Source organism: Macrosteles quadrilineatus, unplaced genomic scaffold, assembly GCF_028750875.1.
Source record: "Macrosteles quadrilineatus isolate MER2022 unplaced genomic scaffold, UCM_ALF_1.0 Scaffold_9__3_contigs__length_116548681, whole genome shotgun sequence".
Lineage (NCBI taxonomy): Eukaryota > Metazoa > Arthropoda > Insecta > Hemiptera > Cicadellidae > Macrosteles > Macrosteles quadrilineatus.
Window position 1 is genome coordinate 17,496,576 of NW_026542602.1, and position 19,669 is coordinate 17,516,244.

At 35.8% G+C, this 19,669-nt stretch overlaps 1 protein-coding gene across 3 annotated transcripts in view; it reads right to left on the minus strand.

Moving 5' to 3' along the window:
* Positions 1-18,875, minus strand: part of LOC129003041 (OTU domain-containing protein 7B-like) — a 48,400-nt gene extending 29,525 nt beyond the window's left edge. For all 3 annotated transcript variants that reach the window (XR_008491610.1, XM_054431246.1, XM_054431245.1), the window contains exons 1-2: positions 18,486-18,875; positions 2,879-3,081 (exon numbers count right to left, since the gene is read on the minus strand). Coding sequence is in view for 2 of the 3 variants with exons in the window: in XM_054431246.1 (XP_054287221.1) it covers positions 2,879-3,056 (178 nt within the window). In the remaining variant the exon portion in view is untranslated. The remainder of the gene's footprint in view (positions 1-2,878; positions 3,082-18,485) is intronic.
* Between the last annotated feature and the right edge of the window lie 794 nt (positions 18,876-19,669).

The following is a 19,669-nucleotide window of genomic DNA, read 5'->3' on the forward strand; positions in this document are numbered from 1 at the left end:
AGACTCCAGGTTTTATTTTCCGACATTCATGTACTCTTATTGATATCACTAATTTTTTAATTGATATAAATTAGGCTATATATTTTTTTTAATTGATATCACTACAGTTTTCTATTTATATCCTATCTAGTGACGTCTAGTGATATGTATCCGTCCCAAATCCTACGTATCACCATTATCACTATGTATTTTTTATCGATCAGCCTATTGATACTTCCACTAGGGTCAAGTAGAGCTTCGTCTTCTAACTCCTCACTGAGGAGTATAATTTTAAAAAATAGAAAACGGACTCAAAACTTCACAAATGTGAGTGCTGGTATTCAACAATCTATGAAACATCGGGCGGCGACCGAAAATTAATCGATCTAAGCAAAATGGACGCCGCAACAGCGATATTAGCTGAGCGATAATCGCTGTGCAACTATCGCTACAGTCGCTCCAAGCAGAATATGCCTTTAGCTAGTAACACAGCTACAAAGATCATCTCACAACATTCCAATGCACAACATAGAAATTTCTAATAATAATATAGGCATAAATCAATATGTTCCCATGGTCACAATCTCCTACATAATTACCACAGTTTTCCCCCACCTCCTCCTGTCCCCTCATATCCAGCCACCACAGGACCAAGCCCCTGGCCGGATACGGTACATAACAATTTGGCCGGATAAACCAAAATGCTTTGGTTTAAGAACCAAAATACTATGCCAATGACAATTCATACCTAATAATAATATGTAAGACAAAAGTATCATTCAAGTCTGCTCTATTTGTGGCACAAAATGTATATAAGTTAGAGTTATACAGTCTAACCTTAATATAACGAACCTCAATACAACGAATTCCTTGATATAACAATTTTTTTTAAATCCCCTAGAACTCTCCATAAGACACAATGTATATTTTACCTCTACATAACGAACAAACCATAACAACGACCTTGATTTGACGAAATTTTCATGATTTCGGCTAAAATAAGACACCTCAATATAGCGAATTTATCATTGTCAGAACCTCTACATTGCGAATTTAACCTCTGCATAACGAATTGTCTACGTCTTTCCCTCGATATAACAAATCCCCCACCCCATTATTGTTTTTGAAAAATCTGTTTCTTTATCAAATGAAATAGAAAGGTGACGTAATCGCTTGCGCTAACATTCGTCTGCTCCGTTCTACACATCTCTGTCTGCTGTCTGCTCTGTCTGCTACAATTTTTGGATAAAGAGAAACCTAAGAAAGAATATAAAAACAAAACCAAAGAGAATGAATAGCAACATCGTTATTTTAACATTCCTTTTTCGAGTGTTTTTATTACTGGTATCTTTAAGTTGGCTATGATTATACACTTTTATAGTGACTTATCTAATAATTTATTGTTTTCAATACGATTTGTTTCAACTAGCAACACCAATGCTATAGTTAATGATTATTATCGACATTCCTCTGTTGTGATAAATCAGTACTGTACTGTAAGTAGCCTACCGGCCTATCACGAGCAGTAGCTTACAAAACTTTCTACTACTGTTTTGTTTGTTCTTTACATGGTTTATTACTATGCAATAAAGTGTTTGGCTAGGTTTTAGGAGGGTTAGAACAAGCTGTGATTTTTAACTTACAGTTTTTTAACCTGTACCAAGGTCAATGCCATTTTCATGACTGCGCAATATTCAAGATCCCTCCCCTTTTTTATGCCGGATAATTTAGGTTCTACTGTACAATGTAAACACTGTACTGTAAAGTATTGTAGCCTATGCTACTTTAACCCTCCAAGTGTCCATAGTTTAGGCCTTAATGTCCACCTATTTTTGGCGCATTTGCAAGGTTTTATTAAAACGGATCTGAGAAGCTTAAAACAATGTTAATTCTAATGTTCTATATACCATTTTGTTTGGAAAATCATGGGCTTCAATATTATATATAAAACATAAGGAACATTTTTTCAAAAAAAAAAATTTTAGGTAAAAAAAAATATAATTTCGAAAATTTTCAAAAAAAAAATAAGTTCGCGCTCAATGAAATTGTATAAATTATAGGCCTATAAATATTTGAAAATAGCCACTTTGTTCTAAATTTTATGAGGATTACAAATATATAATAATATAAGGAAGTAGATTTGCAAATAAATAAGTTATGGGCAAAAAACAGATTTCAGTACATAGCGTTTAGCTAAGAATGCATAGCCTAACCATAGCTAGGAATCTGGCTGATAATTTACATCAATATCACTACCTACTTCTTCAGGATCATCAACCAGCACTTCAAAACCACTTAAATCTTCTTATAATGCAACACGTATATCACTACTTTTGATTTTTAACACTAAAACAATGATAAACGTAATAAAACACATCAGTCATCGGTCCGAGGGTAACCTAGCTGTTTACAAATACACGCACGTCAGCTGTCTGCTACAATTACGATCGGCTCAGAGAACGTACAGCGCTGAGACAGACCTCTGGAGAAAGCTTAGAATATTACGGAAAGAACGATACCTAACTCGATCCAGTTCAATCCGATTCAGTCAGTCATAGAGCCTTCGCCGTAAACGATGTCTGCGTGTCGAAAAATCGACAAGTAACACTACACAAAGTGTGCTGCTTGTCGAATTTTCGTCAAGTAACACTGGGAGGGTTAATTGTGTTTTAATGATGTCTAATCCCGACCTATATTGACCGACGCTGGTTCTGAACCTCGACTTAGCGAAATTCCTGCAAACATAACCTCTATATAACGAACCTCGTTTTAACGAAATCCTTGATATAACGAATATTTAGTTCGGTCCCTTCAGATTCGTTATACTGAGGTTGGACTGTATTATCTTAAAGAAATTACAATCAAAGTTTAAATTGACTTTCCCTTTACTCGTACTTACAATCAACAACCTCCACACTCTCAGCCTTCTTTAGGGAAGGTCTAGGCGGGGAATTTCCGTTTGGCAGCATAGTAGCTTCAACCGTGTTCCCATTCTCTTCATCTTGAGTTGTTCTCCATTGGCTCAAAACAGGAGATGGTGTTGCAACAAAACTTTGGCTTTCAGTGGTTCCGGCCATTTTTTATCTGTAAGTTCTATAATACCTGCAAGGAAATCATATTTAAATTAAAAGTAAAAGTCTATACAAATTCAATAAAATGAATTGCGAACAGAGGATGCTGCAGGCAGTGCATTAATTCCTTCCCCAATGGGTTAGTGCAAAAAGGTTTGTATGCTGGAAAAAGTATTCATAGGAGGATTAAGTCATATGTCTGTGTAACTTTTAACCCTTCGCGGACGGGTAACGAATATATCCGCCTAAGTCTTTGGCGATAAAGGACGGGTGACAGATATATCCGCATATGTTTGTTGATGTTCCGGACGGGAAGCGGTTATATCCGCCTTCTCTTCAGACAAACTGGCAGGTGCTTGAGCAATAACCAGATGTTTCGCGGTACAGGGTGTCTACTACATTCTGGATAAAAAATTCATGGACAATTCCCGTACATTTAAGGACACTTTGACGTAACCTTTGTCGGTGTCATTAGGCCTACCGAATAATTTTCCTGATTTGTCAAACTGTATTAATCTTGTTATTAACTGTAGTTGTACCAGAGAGAAGAGTAAATAATAATAGATAGCCTTAGAGTTAAAAATTTCAAAATAGAAATTTATTGAAAGTAAACAAGCATAGGCCTACCTATACTTTAGGTAAAACTTTTATAGTGTAACAGAGAAACGCAATCATTGTCTCCTGCGATAGCAACAAATATCTCCATCGGTCACGTTAACTTCATAACATAGCTTATCCTATCCAGGCGGATTAATTTGGCACGATTCGCCCTGGCACAACGTTAGGCTCTCGACTACTTTTGAAAAAAAAATCTTTAATGCATATTGTTGCTCAGTTCTTAGTACAAAATCAAGGTATGGTAAGCGGCTACCAATAAGCAATAAGCACAGAGTAAGATTATTGTATTTTCATTTGCAAAGTTAATACCCCCGCCGCAGCAAACCTGCCGACTAAGCGAATTTCCATTTGTATGAATTGATTTTCAGTTAAATATATTTTAATAACATTAGGTTTAACAAGTACCTAGGTTTGCTGCTACAAGGAAACTAATAAAGTGTGTTTTTGAGTAAAATATTGATAGCTTAGTACAAAATAAATAAATTTGCCAAGTTTGATCAAAATATATTCATAAACAAGCAAACTGCAACATTTGACAATATTCTCCATAAGAATAACATGGAAATTTTAAATTTACAATTTTTTTAATTTTCTCCGTTACTAATAATCGAACAAAAATACTTTTACATACTAAATTATTTGTTTTTTTAAGCTCTTTAAAAAGGTCTAAAGAGAAATTGGGAAAATTTGTGTTTTGAGGGTCAAAAGTGAGAAAAACCAATTTTTACCCCATAACACCCCCCGTAAAGCCCCGTTCCCATGGTCCGATCGTGCTGCTTCGCGAACTCATTCAAGTTTACCCCGCTTTACACCTTTAAACCAAATTTCATCAAAATCGGACAAAAATTACTCAAGTTATCGCGTTCACGGACGTATATATATATATATATATATATATACATATATAAAAATTTGAACGAATAGTGATTTTGGCCTCTGGGGACATCAAAATGAAAAAGTAAATCGGTCCCGGGTCTAGGTCTTACCGTGACACCTACGGTAATAGCTACTACCCTATAGGGAAATTCGCTAATATCGACACATAGCAATCATTAGTTGTTTATCTAGGCTCAATTACATTTTCTTAATACATTTTACAGCTCTTTCAAGAATCAAAATACCCAGGCCTAGGCCTAATTATTTAGGAGGGCCTAAATAAACTGGGTAACAAACAATGAGGTTATAATAGCAGCAAAGTCACTATCATCATTCTAGTTCTTAAGATTTAGATTGCTTAAAGCATACAACTCAATAAATAAATATATGGGAAACAAAAAACATTGAAACCTGAATAGCCAACAATATAAGGCAAAGATACAGAAAATGCAATGACATAATTTGAAACCAAGCAGGCCTACATAGTGATAAAACATTAATGCAAATAACAATGCTTGTGGTTTTGTCAATTGAAAGAAAAAATATCCATAAAAAGGGGGTAACTTACAAAATAAAACTATAGATTATTTACATGTTTAATATGAAACTATAAACAGTTTTATGGCACTAGGCAATGGCCGCGGCAAAATGAATCTTCAAGCCAAGTACAAGTAAGAAGTGAAATTTAACAGCCATTATAAAGCTATTATTTTCACATAAAATAGGTTTGGGATCTCATAATAATTTCTCATAATGTAATCTCATAATAAGCCCTAGTAATAAAAAAAGAAGTTGTAAAGGAATAAAAGTGATACAACTTTTATGAGCTAGCTAACTGAGTCAACAGTTCTTGGAAGTACTTGACTTGACACTTGATTGTCGTGATAAAATATTAATGGGTTTGAGATTGTTAATGGGATTTTTATTGCATAATTACTCTAGTAATAAATTATGAAAATGTAAACAAACATCTGATAAACCTTTTATGTGCTCCTAACCAACTAGCGATCAATAAAATTATTGCCCATTAAAAATTTAAGGACATAGTCTGGCATTTAAGGACAATTCCCGTACATTTCATGGCCAGTAAAAAATTAAGTACAATTCCCGGTTTTCCCGGATTTCCCGGTTGGTAGACACCCTGGCGGTACCAAGGCGCCACTTTCTTGCTCTCTCTATGGCTGCACTCTGCCCCGCACTCCCCCCTCTCTCACTCGCCAACCCCTCTTCCACGCCTCCCCCCCTCCCACGCACCTACCACCACTCCTACGCTTCCCTCTCGACGTTTTGCGCTCAACATTACGTTGTACTTTAATTATTGTTTACGTATTGTTCTTTATTTTTATTGCCTAACGTTGTCATGGCCATATCTTCAAAGACGGGTGGCGGATATATCCGCTACATTTCTACTCATCCGCGGACGGGTAGAGGATGTATCCGCAACACAAATAAGGAAAATTAATTTTTATTTTTTTCTCAAATTTTTTCCCGTCCTATGTCACGATTTCGCCCGTCCGGGAAGGGTTAAAATACAAATCAATAAACTAAGATCAAATAACTTAGATAATAAACAAAAAATTGAAGGTGGTTAAACTAGGAATAAGGAGGACTTGTTACAAAACTAGGGCTTTGCTTTATTAGGCTATTGAACTTGACTGAATCATTTCTAATAAAAAATATAAAGTTGCTAGCCAAGGTAATTTGGAACAAAATAATTAAAAAATTATCAAGGATGCATTTAACTGAATCACATTATAATCACAATATCCTAGATACCGTAGTTATTGAATGTTCAGTTCTTAGAATTTAAAAGATTCACTTAAACTTAACAGCATCGTTTACTTACTTAACAGCATTGTTTTACTTGACAATACGAGTAACCGACCAATGAGGTTCGATTGAGAGAAAATAAGTAAAATTTTAATGCTTTAAACTTTAACTAATCAGGTGTTTACAAATTTAATTGTTAACCCTAGCAGTGGCCAATGTTAAAAGTGGGGAAATAGCCAACCCATTTTGGCAATTTTGCAGACCTTATTTTGAAAATTAGTAAAAATTCAACTCTACAAGTAAACCTAGCCAACCTTGCATTCATTTTGTTCGGAAAGAACAGGAGAATCTAGAAATAGTAATATAATAATGATTTAGACAGCGTATTTTTCGGTAAACTAAAAAAAAAAATTATTTATTCTTTTGAAATTTCAAAAGCAGCCTCGGTAAAATTATCTCTACAGATGTTTTATGGGAAATTCATTATACACATTTTGTAGACAATCTAATTTCCCTACATAGAAATTTATAACAAAAGGGGAACCGAAAAAAATTGAAAACCGTACAGTGTTAGTTTGTGTTGTAAAAAGTTATAATATATGTGTATTGAAATAAAATCAAGAACTAACTTAAACCATAGACTAAGCAACACAAGTAGACTCCTCATCCCATTGTAAATTTTGAAGCTTGTTTTTTGTGTCTAGTTCATGTACGTCCACACTGATCGCTGCGGTAGACAACATTTTGTTTCTATTATTTTAGGGTTATTTTCATGATTTGTGCTTTACTATTTGGTTATATAACTAGGAAACCAGTTATTGTTTATGATTAAATCGCTTTATTTAGTTAAATTATGTTTTAAATGACTGAAATAACAAGAAAAATTATTTAAACAAAACATAACCTCTACAGTTGGACGTACAGAACAAACAATAAAATTAGCTTCAGCTGTTCCATAAGGATGACAAATCTACTAAGGGAGTATGATTTATCTATGCTTAAACTAATTTAATCATGGAACAAAACATAACATTATTTGTTTACATTTTCATGATAAACATAAAACCAAATTATCAGCTGATTCCAATATAATACACTTTTCCCTCCTCATCGTCTACCGCACCTTCTCTTCTTCGCAGTTGATCCGAATGTTTTCTTTTTATCACTCCACCACACATGACTTCATAAGAGTAAGCCATTGCGTTTGACTATTGTTCCTGCTGTCCAACCAGGGTTATTCTCTTTTTTCATCCATACTTCTTCCCCTTCACTGAATGCTCTTAAGGTTTTCTTTTGAGTTGGGTTTTGTTGTTCCTTCCAAATTTTCAAATCTAATTGTTGTCTAAGGTTTGGTTTCATGTTGTCCAACATAGTTGGCATTCTTCGACCAAGAAACAACTCTGCAGGGGCTCGTCCTGTTGTTTTTTGTAACTGAACAACACATTTTGCAATGCCAATGAAGAATCATTAATTTCTTGTTTTGTTGTTCTGTAACACCTTTTCAAAGTCCCTATTAGATGTTCAACTAAGTCATTACTTCTAGGATGATAAGGAGTAGTTCTTATATGACGAATTGAATGTCTCTTGAAAAATACTTTCATTTCAGTAGAGACAAACTGTGGCCCATTGTCAGTTACTACTTGTGATGGTATCCCATACCTGCTCATCCACGATCTCAATCTTTGAATTATGGCAGTTGAAGTCGTTGTTCTTAAACATTCAACTTTTGCCCACTTAGATAGCGTGTCAATCCCTACTAACCACATTACTCCATCAACTGGTCCAGCTAAATCCAAATGAACTCTTTCCCACACTTTTTGAGGAATGTTCCATGGATAGACCGGGACTTCTTCAATGTTTCCTCTGTTTTCTTGACATGCTTCACAAGTCTTAACATGCATTTCAACGTCTTTATCAATGTCAGGCCACCATACATAGTATCTGGTAATTGATCTCATAGCTGAAATTCCAGGATGGCCACAGTGCAAAATTCTCAAGATTTTTTTTCTCATATTTGTTGGCACAACAACTCTACCAAACCACATCAAAACACCATCTTCAACTGATAATTCTTCTTTCCTTTGTTTAAATGTTTTAATGTTATCTGGTACCTTATCTGGCCATGCATTTAGCACATAACTTTGTACTAATTTTATCTCCTTGTCCAAACTGCTGTTATGTTTGAGTTCCTTATAGGACACCAATGTCTCAACTTTATCCATGTTTAAAAACTTTATGTCTCTTACATCAGTAGCTTCTTCTCTGATTCTGATGGGAAGACGGGATAGTGCATCAGCACAAACGTTTTCATCTCCTTTCCTGTACTTGATTTGAAAATTGTACTGATTCAGTTCTAGGGCCCATCTCACCAACCTATAGTTCATTACCTTTGGAAGATTCCGGTTTTCTCCAAATATTCTTTGAAGGGGTTTATGATCGGTGACAAGCGTGAAGCTTCGTCCATATACATATTGGTGAAACTTTCTTACAGCAAATAAAATTGCAAGTGCTTCTCGATCAATATTCGAGTATCTTTTCTCAGCATCTGAAAGAGTTCTGCTAGCATACGCGATTGGTTTTACCAGACCATCTTCACACTTGTGCATTAGGACACTCCAAAGACTGTCTTCTGACGCATCACACACCAACACTAGAGGTTTGGATTCATCATATGGAACAACTGTGTCTTCTTCCGAAAGAATCATTTTGACCTTTGTAAATACTTCATCTTCTTTCTCTGTCCAGATCCATTTCGATCTGTTGCTAGTAAGTCGATGTAACCTTGAGCACAGCGCATGCAACCTAGGGATAAACCTTTCATAATAGTTTATGGATCCTAAAAAAGACCTAAGCTGTTTGACATTTGTAGGTTTAGGTGCCTTTTGTATTGCTTCAATCTTCTCTTTTGTTGGATGGATACCCTGTTCATCGATAATGTGTCCAAGATAGGTGACTGAATTCTGCATGAATCTACATTTTTCTTTCTTCGCTTTTAGCCCTGCGTCACTCACTCGTTTTAATACTTCCTTTAAGTTCATGAGGTGTTCTTCTTTGTTTCGGCCCGTAATGATTACATCATCTAGAAGTACCCCCACATGTGGTATGCCTTCAAGGACCTTCTCCATGTATTCCTGAAAGATACCTGGGCTGGAGGTTATACCAAATGGTAGTCTCTTGTATCTATAGTATCCAACATGCGTGGATATTACCAGATATTTTCTGTCTTCCTCCGATAGGTACTTCCATTTGGAGATATGCATCTCTCAAGTCGACAACTGAATACTGCTTCCCTCGAGATACTTTATTCGTCAGTTCCTCAAAAGTTGGCAAAAGTGTTGTATGGGTAACAACAATGTTAACAATGTTTGGGTTTAAGGTTACCCGAAAATCTCCCCATATTCTAATTGTGCCATTTTCCTTCTCAACATTTACTGTTGGTGTTGCCCATTTGATAGGAGTTTTGGAAGGGTCTACCTTTTCTATAACACCGTCACTTACCAGTCTGTTTAGTTCTTGCTCAACTCTACTTCTTAGTTGAAAAGGCACTCTGCGAGCAGGAAAACACCTAGGCTCTGAGTCACTCTTAACATGTATCTTCGCCTGATAGCCTTTAATTGTTCCCAACTCTTTCTTAAATACATCACTAAACTCTGAAATAACTTGGTTAGGCCCTAATTTCCTCTTCGGTTACTGTAGAAACATTTTCATCTTTATTGGTGTTATCCAACTTACGAATCGTAACACTAGGTGGTAATTTCATGTTGAAGGCAAGCATCCATGGTAATCCAAACAAAGGAGATTCGTTTCCATTTACCACAGCAGCCTTAAGTTTCCTAATCTGTCCATAAACTTTAACATTAACTTCACACTCTCCTAAAACATCCAGGGTATTGTTTCCATAAGCGACAAATTTTGTTTTACATGCCCTCAAATTTGGTGATCCAATTTGTTTCCACAGGGGTGCATCAATCATCGATGCTCTAGCTCCTGAATCAAACTCCATGGTTGTTGGTACTTCATTTAGGGTAACATTAATTTGTGCTCTTGGGATCTTCCTATCAGGTTTAAGTTCAGAAATTCCTAACTGTACCTCTTTTTCCTCAGATTTTATGATTTGGTTCAAATAGGCCTTTTTTGAACGACAATGTCGCGGAAAATGACCCATCTTTCCACAGAAGTGACATTGTTTTGTCTTTTTGGTTCCACATTGTCGTGAGAAATGACCTTGCTTTCCACATGAAAAACACTTAGACTTTTGTTCTGGACAAAATTCTCCACTGTGTACTAGTCCACACTGATTACAATCTTCTGTAGAATGGCTGTATGTTTCCTTTGCCAAAGATCTATTTTTCTTATCGTAGTTATGTACCTAGTTAATTACAGGCATAGCTTCTTCTAAAATATTCATTTCCCGCTTAGCTCTATCCATCGCTTCAGCTAAATCCACCAACTCATTTAATGTTAAACGCGAACCATCTTTATTTATGCCTTCTGGCCACCTTTGCCTGATTTCAACTTCAAACTGTGGAAAGTTAACGCCACCAGCAAATCTATCCCTTACTCTTTCCTCAAAATACCTGTCGTTTACAGTAGGAGGCTAACTCTTTTAAACGTAAGACGGAATTTGAAAAACTCTCATCATTTCCTCTCACACATTTTACAAAGTCTAGTCTCGCTGCAAAGAATGTTTTACTACGTTTATAAACACACCGAAATGTATCAAGCAGTTCAGTCATTGGTATGTCATAAATCTGCCTAGGTAAAACGAAGTTAGATGCCTTTTTGAGGGGTACAGGTCCAACATATGCTAGAAGAAGATCCCTTCTGGCCTCCTCAGTTTCATCACTGTCATCACCCAATCCCTTTACCTTGCACATCAATTGGAAGTGAGCTTCATAATCCTCCCAGTTCAATTTTTCATCATAGGGTTCTATTGAAAACTTTTCCATTCTCTTTCGCACCTCTTCTTTATTGTTCCAACCAATATCTTCACATCTTTGGGTTCGTTTTTTACTCATCGTCGCCAGTGAAATAAAATCAAGAACTAACTTAAACTCATTTAATCATAGAACAAAACATAATATTATTTGTTTACATTTTCATGATAAACATAAAACCAAATTATCAGCTGATTCCAATATATTACATGTATACCAATAATGATATATACATGTTTGTAAAGCTAATAAAGTAAGGAATCCAAAAAAAGTCATAAAGTTTATGGTATAAACAGTTTTTATTTATAAATAAAATAATATTTTTTTATTTTAGCGATTTTGTAAAAAAAATTTCATAGTAGGCCTATTTAGTATAAAACTTTTGTACAACATTTTTTTATTTCAAACCAACATAATCATCTTGTCTTGGGCCATTCCATATCAAATCAACAAGGGTCACAACCCGACCATCTCAGATTTTTATAAAATTTTCCACGTTTGTTACCCTAACAAAAACAAACACAGAACATATTTTTGTTTATTTTTATCTCTTCCCGTTTATTAATAATTAATTTTTAAAAACTTCCAAATTCGGCGTTTTTTTACTTGCGGGGAGATTTTGAAAAATTCACAGATTGAGTTCTGTTCATACTAGAGAAGGCAGAAAGGTCTCATTTTATTCCTGATGTTCAGGGCTTTAATTTGATATGCAACATGACTATATTCTAAAAGATTCAATTTTTCAAGAAAGTTTTGAAAAATGTTACATACCGTATAAAAAAAAATGGTATTTTTAAAATTCTGAAAAAAATGTATGATGTACTTTACACTATTGACCATAAATGCTGTAAGTTTCATTATGGGACGGACATGGGATCACACCTAAACACTACATCTTCAAAGTAATGTTTCTGAGTGAGCATATATTGCGCATTGGCTGCATAATGCCTAGTTGGGAAAAATATTGTATCAAGGGGCCCTACTTACAAACAACTAATAATAGGCTATCTGTCAAACTATTTAGGCTACTATATGCTGTTTCATCATGGGATGGCTTTAAGATTATAATGAACATAATAATTATTAAACATAAAACAATGTTTGTTCCTATTAGCCCAAAAGTTTGTTGTATCTCCATTTTTATAAGGTGTCTAGTGAAAGTGTTTTGAAACTACTATATTTATACGCCCTTAAACATTTTAATAGGCTGATATTGTGTACTTACGTGTCATTAAATAGATAAGAAGATACTGTAGGAATGTAGGGCTTCTAAAATAAGCATCCTTTACACAAACTATTAGCTGTATTAAATATCAAATTTACACTATTTACAAAGAAATATTGGAATGTGAACCCTGCACTTTATTTTTTTAATATAAGTCTAGAACACAATAGCATTTCACTTGGTGAGAGTGTGTAGGTTCTTCCAGTTGCTGTCTTTGGGTTCAGTATTGCTCTCACATCACTGTTCTTGATCTCTAAGACGTCTAGATGACGAGGGAATGAAAAAGATGCTGCTGGTCCATGTGGGTGCAAAAAGCTGACCTCAATTGAATCCATCTCTTCATTTGTCCTAAGAACACATGCCATCCACCATTGGTCATCATATTCACATGCAATATAGCCCCCACATTTAATCTCTCTGAAGGGTACAGGATCTGAATCTAAATCTGTTACTCGCTCTATTTGGCTTTCATTTGAGTTAGAATATTGTTTTGTCGTAATTTTGTTTCTGGTAAGGGGAAGAAAAGTATGCAATTTTTGAGTGCCAGTGATGGTGCAACACTTATCAAATCTTTCCTTTAGTTTCAGTTGTTCTTGAATGTGGTCTTCTGTTGAGGAAAATTTGAAATGAATTCCATTTATGTTGTCTTTAGCGTACTGGTAAAATTGATGAGGATTAAGAATTTGCTCCGAGAGAGGTCGTTGTAAACTTGCTCGTGCCGTCAACCGTTTTACTGTCCCACCAACACCATCACTGGCTCCTTTCCCATGAGAAGTGGCAGAGAAATGCCATTCAGCAGGCATACCAAAGTCATCGTCATGGTGGCATAGATTTATAAAGTTTTTTTTGTTTTTATACTGTGCTGCTGAACCATCTGAAAAGTAATATATTTTTGATGGTTTCTTGCCAAAGTGCTCGTTGAGAAATGTAATTAAATGAGATTGGAAGAGATGCACTGCTATTGTGTCGTGAGTTAAGTGTTCTGATATTACCACAAAACTCACATGTTTGATTTGATCATCTTCAGTGTAGTATGCAACAAAGGGGTGGACGGTTGCTTGTGTATTTGTCCAGTGATAACCTTGTACCTCATCTTGGACAACAAATGAGTAGTTTTCAGAAAAGTCACAAACTACTAAAAATTCACCTTCCTTTAGGTCACTCTTTTTGTTGCTCTGAAAAATGGATTGTTGCGTTGCAATGAAAGAATGTCGTTTAAGTTGGTCAAGTTTTTCAATTAACAAATCGATGAACTCTTCTGAAGATGATGTAATAGTTTCCAATGAAGTTCGATCAACTGTTATCCACTTTTTGTACGACACTTGGTCTATATTGTTGGCATCAAAAGTGTCTCTGAAAAGATCTGCCAATGCTTCAGATTTTGGACAAAAGTCACAATCGCTGAAATAGCAGCTGGGCAAAGGAGGATTACACATCACTCTAGCAATACAGTGCTTATATGTTATTTCTTCTTCAGCCAATTTTGACATCCTGCAACCATCGATCATTAACTTGAAGTTTTGGTGTATTGTACAGACACAAACACTATGAGTGCCACTTCCACCTGCTAACAAGCAATTCTTAGGCCTTAAATCTGCAAATTTTGAAAAACCAATCTTCACATTGGTGTACTCATCTTTGAATTTAGAGTAAATTTCTTTGAGGTTACTAAGCACTAATCGCTTTTGTACTTGTGTTTTTTTGCCATTAGCTAGTATGGTTACAAAATCTTTTTTCCCTGGCATTAGTCTACTGATATCATCAGAACAGTAAAAACTTGTAACTAAGTCAACAGTTTTCTGATCAAGCAATTTTCCAGGTTTAGGGTTAGGGCTAGATAATATCCCCTTTTCTTTTACCAATTCCTTAACTTTCCTAGCCATGTATGTGGAACAAGAGAATTCATTTGTTAGTTTATTTACTGACCAACTTTTTGGCAAAACCGTTAACAATGTCATTTTTTCACTTCTGGTAGAGCAATTTTCAAATTTTTCCTTCAGTTGCAGAATTATTTCATCTTCGGAGTCATGTTTTTTATCTTCGTCGTCCGAAGACACATTCAATTTTCTTTTTATTGCAGATGTAACCTTGGCAACTTTGGTTTTAGGATACTTCTTTTCGCTTAATCTCTTTTTTTTAATTGGTGTCTCTCCCAATACCTGCAGTGAATTATTTAGGATGTCTAAAAGGGCATCGGGATCAGCCAGGGAAACTTGAGAGGTCTGGGAAACTTGAGAGGTCTGGGAAACTTGAGAGGTCTGGGAATCTGTGTCAGAATCTAAACATTCTTCTGCATGTGTATTCACAACTTTGGAAATTTTTTTTCTGCATTTGTCACATACTTTTTGACCTAAATTCAAAGAAGGCAATTTTTCAATCATATAATTAGTTACGTTACGTAAGCTTTTCTTTTGATTGTTGTGACCTTTTTCTTTAAATGGGTTACAGCAAGAAACAGGTAACTTTGACATTATAATTTAAGGGGCAGGCTACTATTTAAGATGTTCAATCATATTTGTAATGTGGCCTAATTCAAATCTAAGCACCTTAACCTTAATGTCTATAGGCCTATATTTTATAGAGGTAGGTATAAGGCCTTGTCACCTAAAAGCCTACGAACTATCTCGAAACACTTAAATATTGTTAATACATTCGTTTAGCACCTATTACATTTGGCAAATTCAAACAATTAAACAGTTTATAATAAAGTTTTTATCTCTTGAAGAAACAATGAACTACTAGTAAAGACAAACTATAACCACTCACTAGCACAAGTAAGTAACAAAGAATCTCCTCTACTTTCTCTGAGAATGTTTTATAGGTTATGTAAAAAATTGGAGGGAAACCTAAAAAATTGGAGGGAAACCTTAAAAATGGAGGGAATCCAGTACATTTTGAAAGCTAAAGACAGAAAAAAGCTAAACTATAAGATAGAGATAGGTAGACGGACATTTATTGGTTTTTGTGAGTAGGCCTACTTCGTATAACTTTTTTTAATTAGCCTAGGCTTATTATGCAGCTGTTTCAATGTGTAGGCATAGTGAATGTTAACCCTCAGAAGCATTACTCCTAAGTTTTAGTGTTTAGGTGTGATCCCATGTCCGTCCCATAATGAAACTTACAGCATTTATAGTCAATAGTGTAAAGTACATCATACATTTTTTTCAGAATTTTAAAAATACCATTTTTTTAAATACGGTACGTAACATTTTTCAAAACTTTCTTGAAAAATTGAATCTTTTAGAATATAGTCATGTTGCATATCAAATTAAAGCCCTGAACATCAGGAATAAAATGGGACCTTTCTGCCTTTTCTAGTATAACCAGAACTCAGTCTGTGAATTTTTCAAAATCTCCCCGCAAGTAAAAAAACGCCGATTTTGGAAGTTTTTAAAAATTAATTATAAATAAACGGGGAGAGATAAAAATAAACAAAAAACAGTTTTCTGTTTGTATCTGTTAGAACTATAAGCATACCAAATTTCAAAGTAATCCAAGATGGTCAGGTTGAAAACTGATTTTTATTTGTTGATTTGATATGAAATGGCCCAGTGTATTCAATTAGGCTACCTACATAAAAATGTATAACACGTTGGGTAAAAACTCTTTTTTACGTGTTAGGAGCATAATAATATAAATAAACGAAAAACCGCAAAATACAACCGCAAGAAAAATAAAAACTTTTATAAACACAATTCCCCACTATTCAGTAAATATTCATGCGTAGTAAAATGAATGAAGATTACTGTTATATACACACACATTTCCCTAACAATACAAAATAATAACGAATTTAATAATAAATCGCGGATAAAACGAGAGCGACAACTCACCGGCAGCAACAGCAATGGCGAATACAAGGCACTTTGTGTATGAGACCTTGACAGTAGTGATGACTTGACTTTCGTTGTCTTAGTGAGAGAAAACGGAAATAACCCTGAGCGCAGGGCTGCCACTATCACAAGCTACATTTCTTCCTCTTCAAAATTACATATTATATGACTAGTAATAATAACTTACGGTACACTGTTTGTAATTCGTATTTTCCGTTCTAGCGTATTACCTACGCTGGTTGGCCATTTGTTAAAAATTTAAAAAACAGCTGTTTTCATAAAATCGGACCTATTGTGCAACAATATTTCGTTCTAAATCAATACCACAATGAAGATAAAATCAATGGCTATCCAGTGGTACCACCTGCAACATTCCAAGGCGAAAATACCCGAGCAGGATAATGCCAAACAAGTAGTGTTTTGACAGTTTTCAAGTGTCAGCTGCAAAAGTCGTGCCGCGCCAAAAATTCATTTGATTTCTAATCGTCCTGACAATAGCCTACCTGCTACAGGGTTTGTTTATATAAGTTAATAAAATGAAAGTTCAGGAATGTGATCTTTTGAATGTTATATTGTTCATATCAGCGTTTATTATAAGCGTAAGAAAAATTTCGGCCCATACTAGCGTATTACGCTGGTGGCCATTCTAGGCGTCCTGGCGAACGAGCGTATTACGTTCGTTGGCCACTGCTAGGGTTAATGATCGGTGCAATTAGTAAGTTAAAAACTTTGTTGGTGTACGAGTCATTGTATCATTGTCAGTGGCAATGAGAGGTTATAAATGGAAACATAACCTCTCTTAGAAGCTAAGGCCCTGTACAGATGAGAGCGGCAGCCGCCGCGGTGGCCGCAGCGGCGGCCGCCTAGGACCGTACACATGGCAGCGGTTGGAGCCGCGGTTACGCTGCGGTTGCGGTGTGAATTGACCGTCGCTCGACAGCCAGTACTGTATTTACCCAATCATTTTTCTTTTAAACGCGTAATGCTTGACAATTCTTTTCAGCAAAAAACTAAACTAACTCTTGCCACGCAATCTTTTTTAGTTTATGTCCCAAACGTATCTTCTTTTTGAACTTCTTTAATGAAAAGTTCAGTGTCAAAGTTTTCTGGTTCCACAGCAGCACGCATGGCCATTGTAAACTTACACTACGAGCACCACATCAACTCCAGCCACAGCTTAACACCTCACCAACACAGAGAGAGAGAGCGATGTCCACAGGGCAAGCGCGCAGATGTCTGTGATCCTATAGTAGCACTGCAGTCAACCGCGGCGGCTACCGCCCTCATGTGTACGCTCTCATGCCAACTCAAGTAACTCCAACCGCACGGCAGCCGCGGCGGTCGAAGGGAAATCTACGACCGCCGCGGTCTGTTGCGGTTGACTGGAAGTGGGCGGTTGCATGTGAACGGTCCCATTTGCTCCTTTGTACTTTCAACCGCCGCGGTTCCCGCGAAATAGCAACCGCGGCGGCTGCCGCCCTCATGTGTACAGGGCCTAAGAGTGATTGTTAGTAATTAAAAAACTGTTGTAGGCCTAGGTAAAGCAAGTTTAGTGTAGGCTACGCAACTTGTGTAAATAGTCTGAAGACTTAACGACGCTCCGCTAGGAAATGTTTTAAAGGCACTCGCCATAAATATCTAGGCCTACTTGTATCGTTAACACCATCTTTACGTGAATGTTGTGTAAAATAGGCTGCTATTTCAGTGCATCTTTAAATTGGCAAACATTTAAAACAATCTAACTTATTTAAGTTATCTATATTATGTTTAATAAGTTCTTGTATTAAAATTACAATGACTAAACATTTAAACACAGTAAGTTAGGTGTAGTGAATTTTACATTAACTTAAGTGATTACTGTAAACTCCAGCAAATTGGAGCTACAAACCCTCAAGGTAAAAAATTTAGGCTAGGTAAGTTACACTTCATTAAGTTAGTTTAACCTTGACATGAACTAGCTTTGAGAACATAGATTCAATTTTAACAGCCAAACCAAAACTTTATAACAATTTTAAACACAATGACAAATTGTAAAACATCCAAATCATTTAGCTCTGTGTCTAACAATTCGTAAACAAACAGTTGAAGGTTACAAAATTTTGGGTGTAAACATTAATGTGACAAGAGTAATTTGTTTACAAATTTTAAGATTTTAGTTAGGCTATATGTTACTTACTGAAAGCGTAGTCTCTAACTTATTTCCAAAACATAATAATCTTGCTTGTGTTAACTGATGCAGCATAGATTCCACCAGCCCAAACGAGACGAAATAAAGATGAAGACAAGAGACAAGACTCGAAGTCGAAGAGCCGCCCAGCGCAGTTTACTAAACTTCTCGTTCTCACTTCAATCAATCGTTCAATCAGTCAGTCAAGCCGTAACTATCACGAATCACGAAACGGACGCTGACACTCTACTGTATCGTTTATCGTTATCGTTCTCCGTTCTGCCTTTGCCTGGTTAGTGGTTGGTTTGGTTTTGGTTAGTACAGTATTCGTATTGTATATTAATTGTACAGTATTGTAGATTCCACAACAGACGGCGTAGTTGGAGTTGGCACTTGACACTGGCAGTGGCACTGGCAGTGGCAGGCCTTGGCCAATAAATGGCGCGCGGACGCGACCGCGATCACATGTCTCAGGTTGATACAGATAGCAACTATTTTTAATTGCGCAGCTTAATAAAAAGCTTCGGATGTACTACAGAGAGGAAGCCAAGAAAATCAGTTCAAGATGTATACGTAACCGAGCACATATTCATATCTTATGAATTGGATCCTGTCCGAGTGGAATGGAATGTAACTTTAACTTACTTATTATTATTGGATTATGTTTCATTGATGGTGTTATCGAGGTAGTTATTTTTATCAAGTAAAAAAGTGATAAGTCAAATCATTTGAGTCAAACCATCAATGAAATAATCTACTGTTACTCTCAAGTCAAAACAGTACAAAAACGTTGTTTAAGTGTCCTTTGTACTTTTTTCTGACTTAGCCAATGGAATTGTTTTGTTAATTTGTAGCTAAATAAACTAATTTGAATATTTATTGTAGCAACACATTTACAATGTATGACAACGACAAAAATACTGTAAAACAAATTGCTTACAAATAAAACACATCAGTCCATTTTACAATAATTTTAAATTCATTCGAAGAATATACACTAAGCTGCAACAAAATGAATTTCAACGGTTTCATACATACATACATACATACAGGTTCCTCTTCTCCTTAAGCCGGGTTTTCCTAGGCGCGGAATCGGCGAGCGGAGAGAGGAACGCAGAGAGCGGACTCCACTTGTCTTAGGCAATTTAATGTTACTGTTTTCCTAGAAGCGGAGCGGAATGCCATGTTAATTT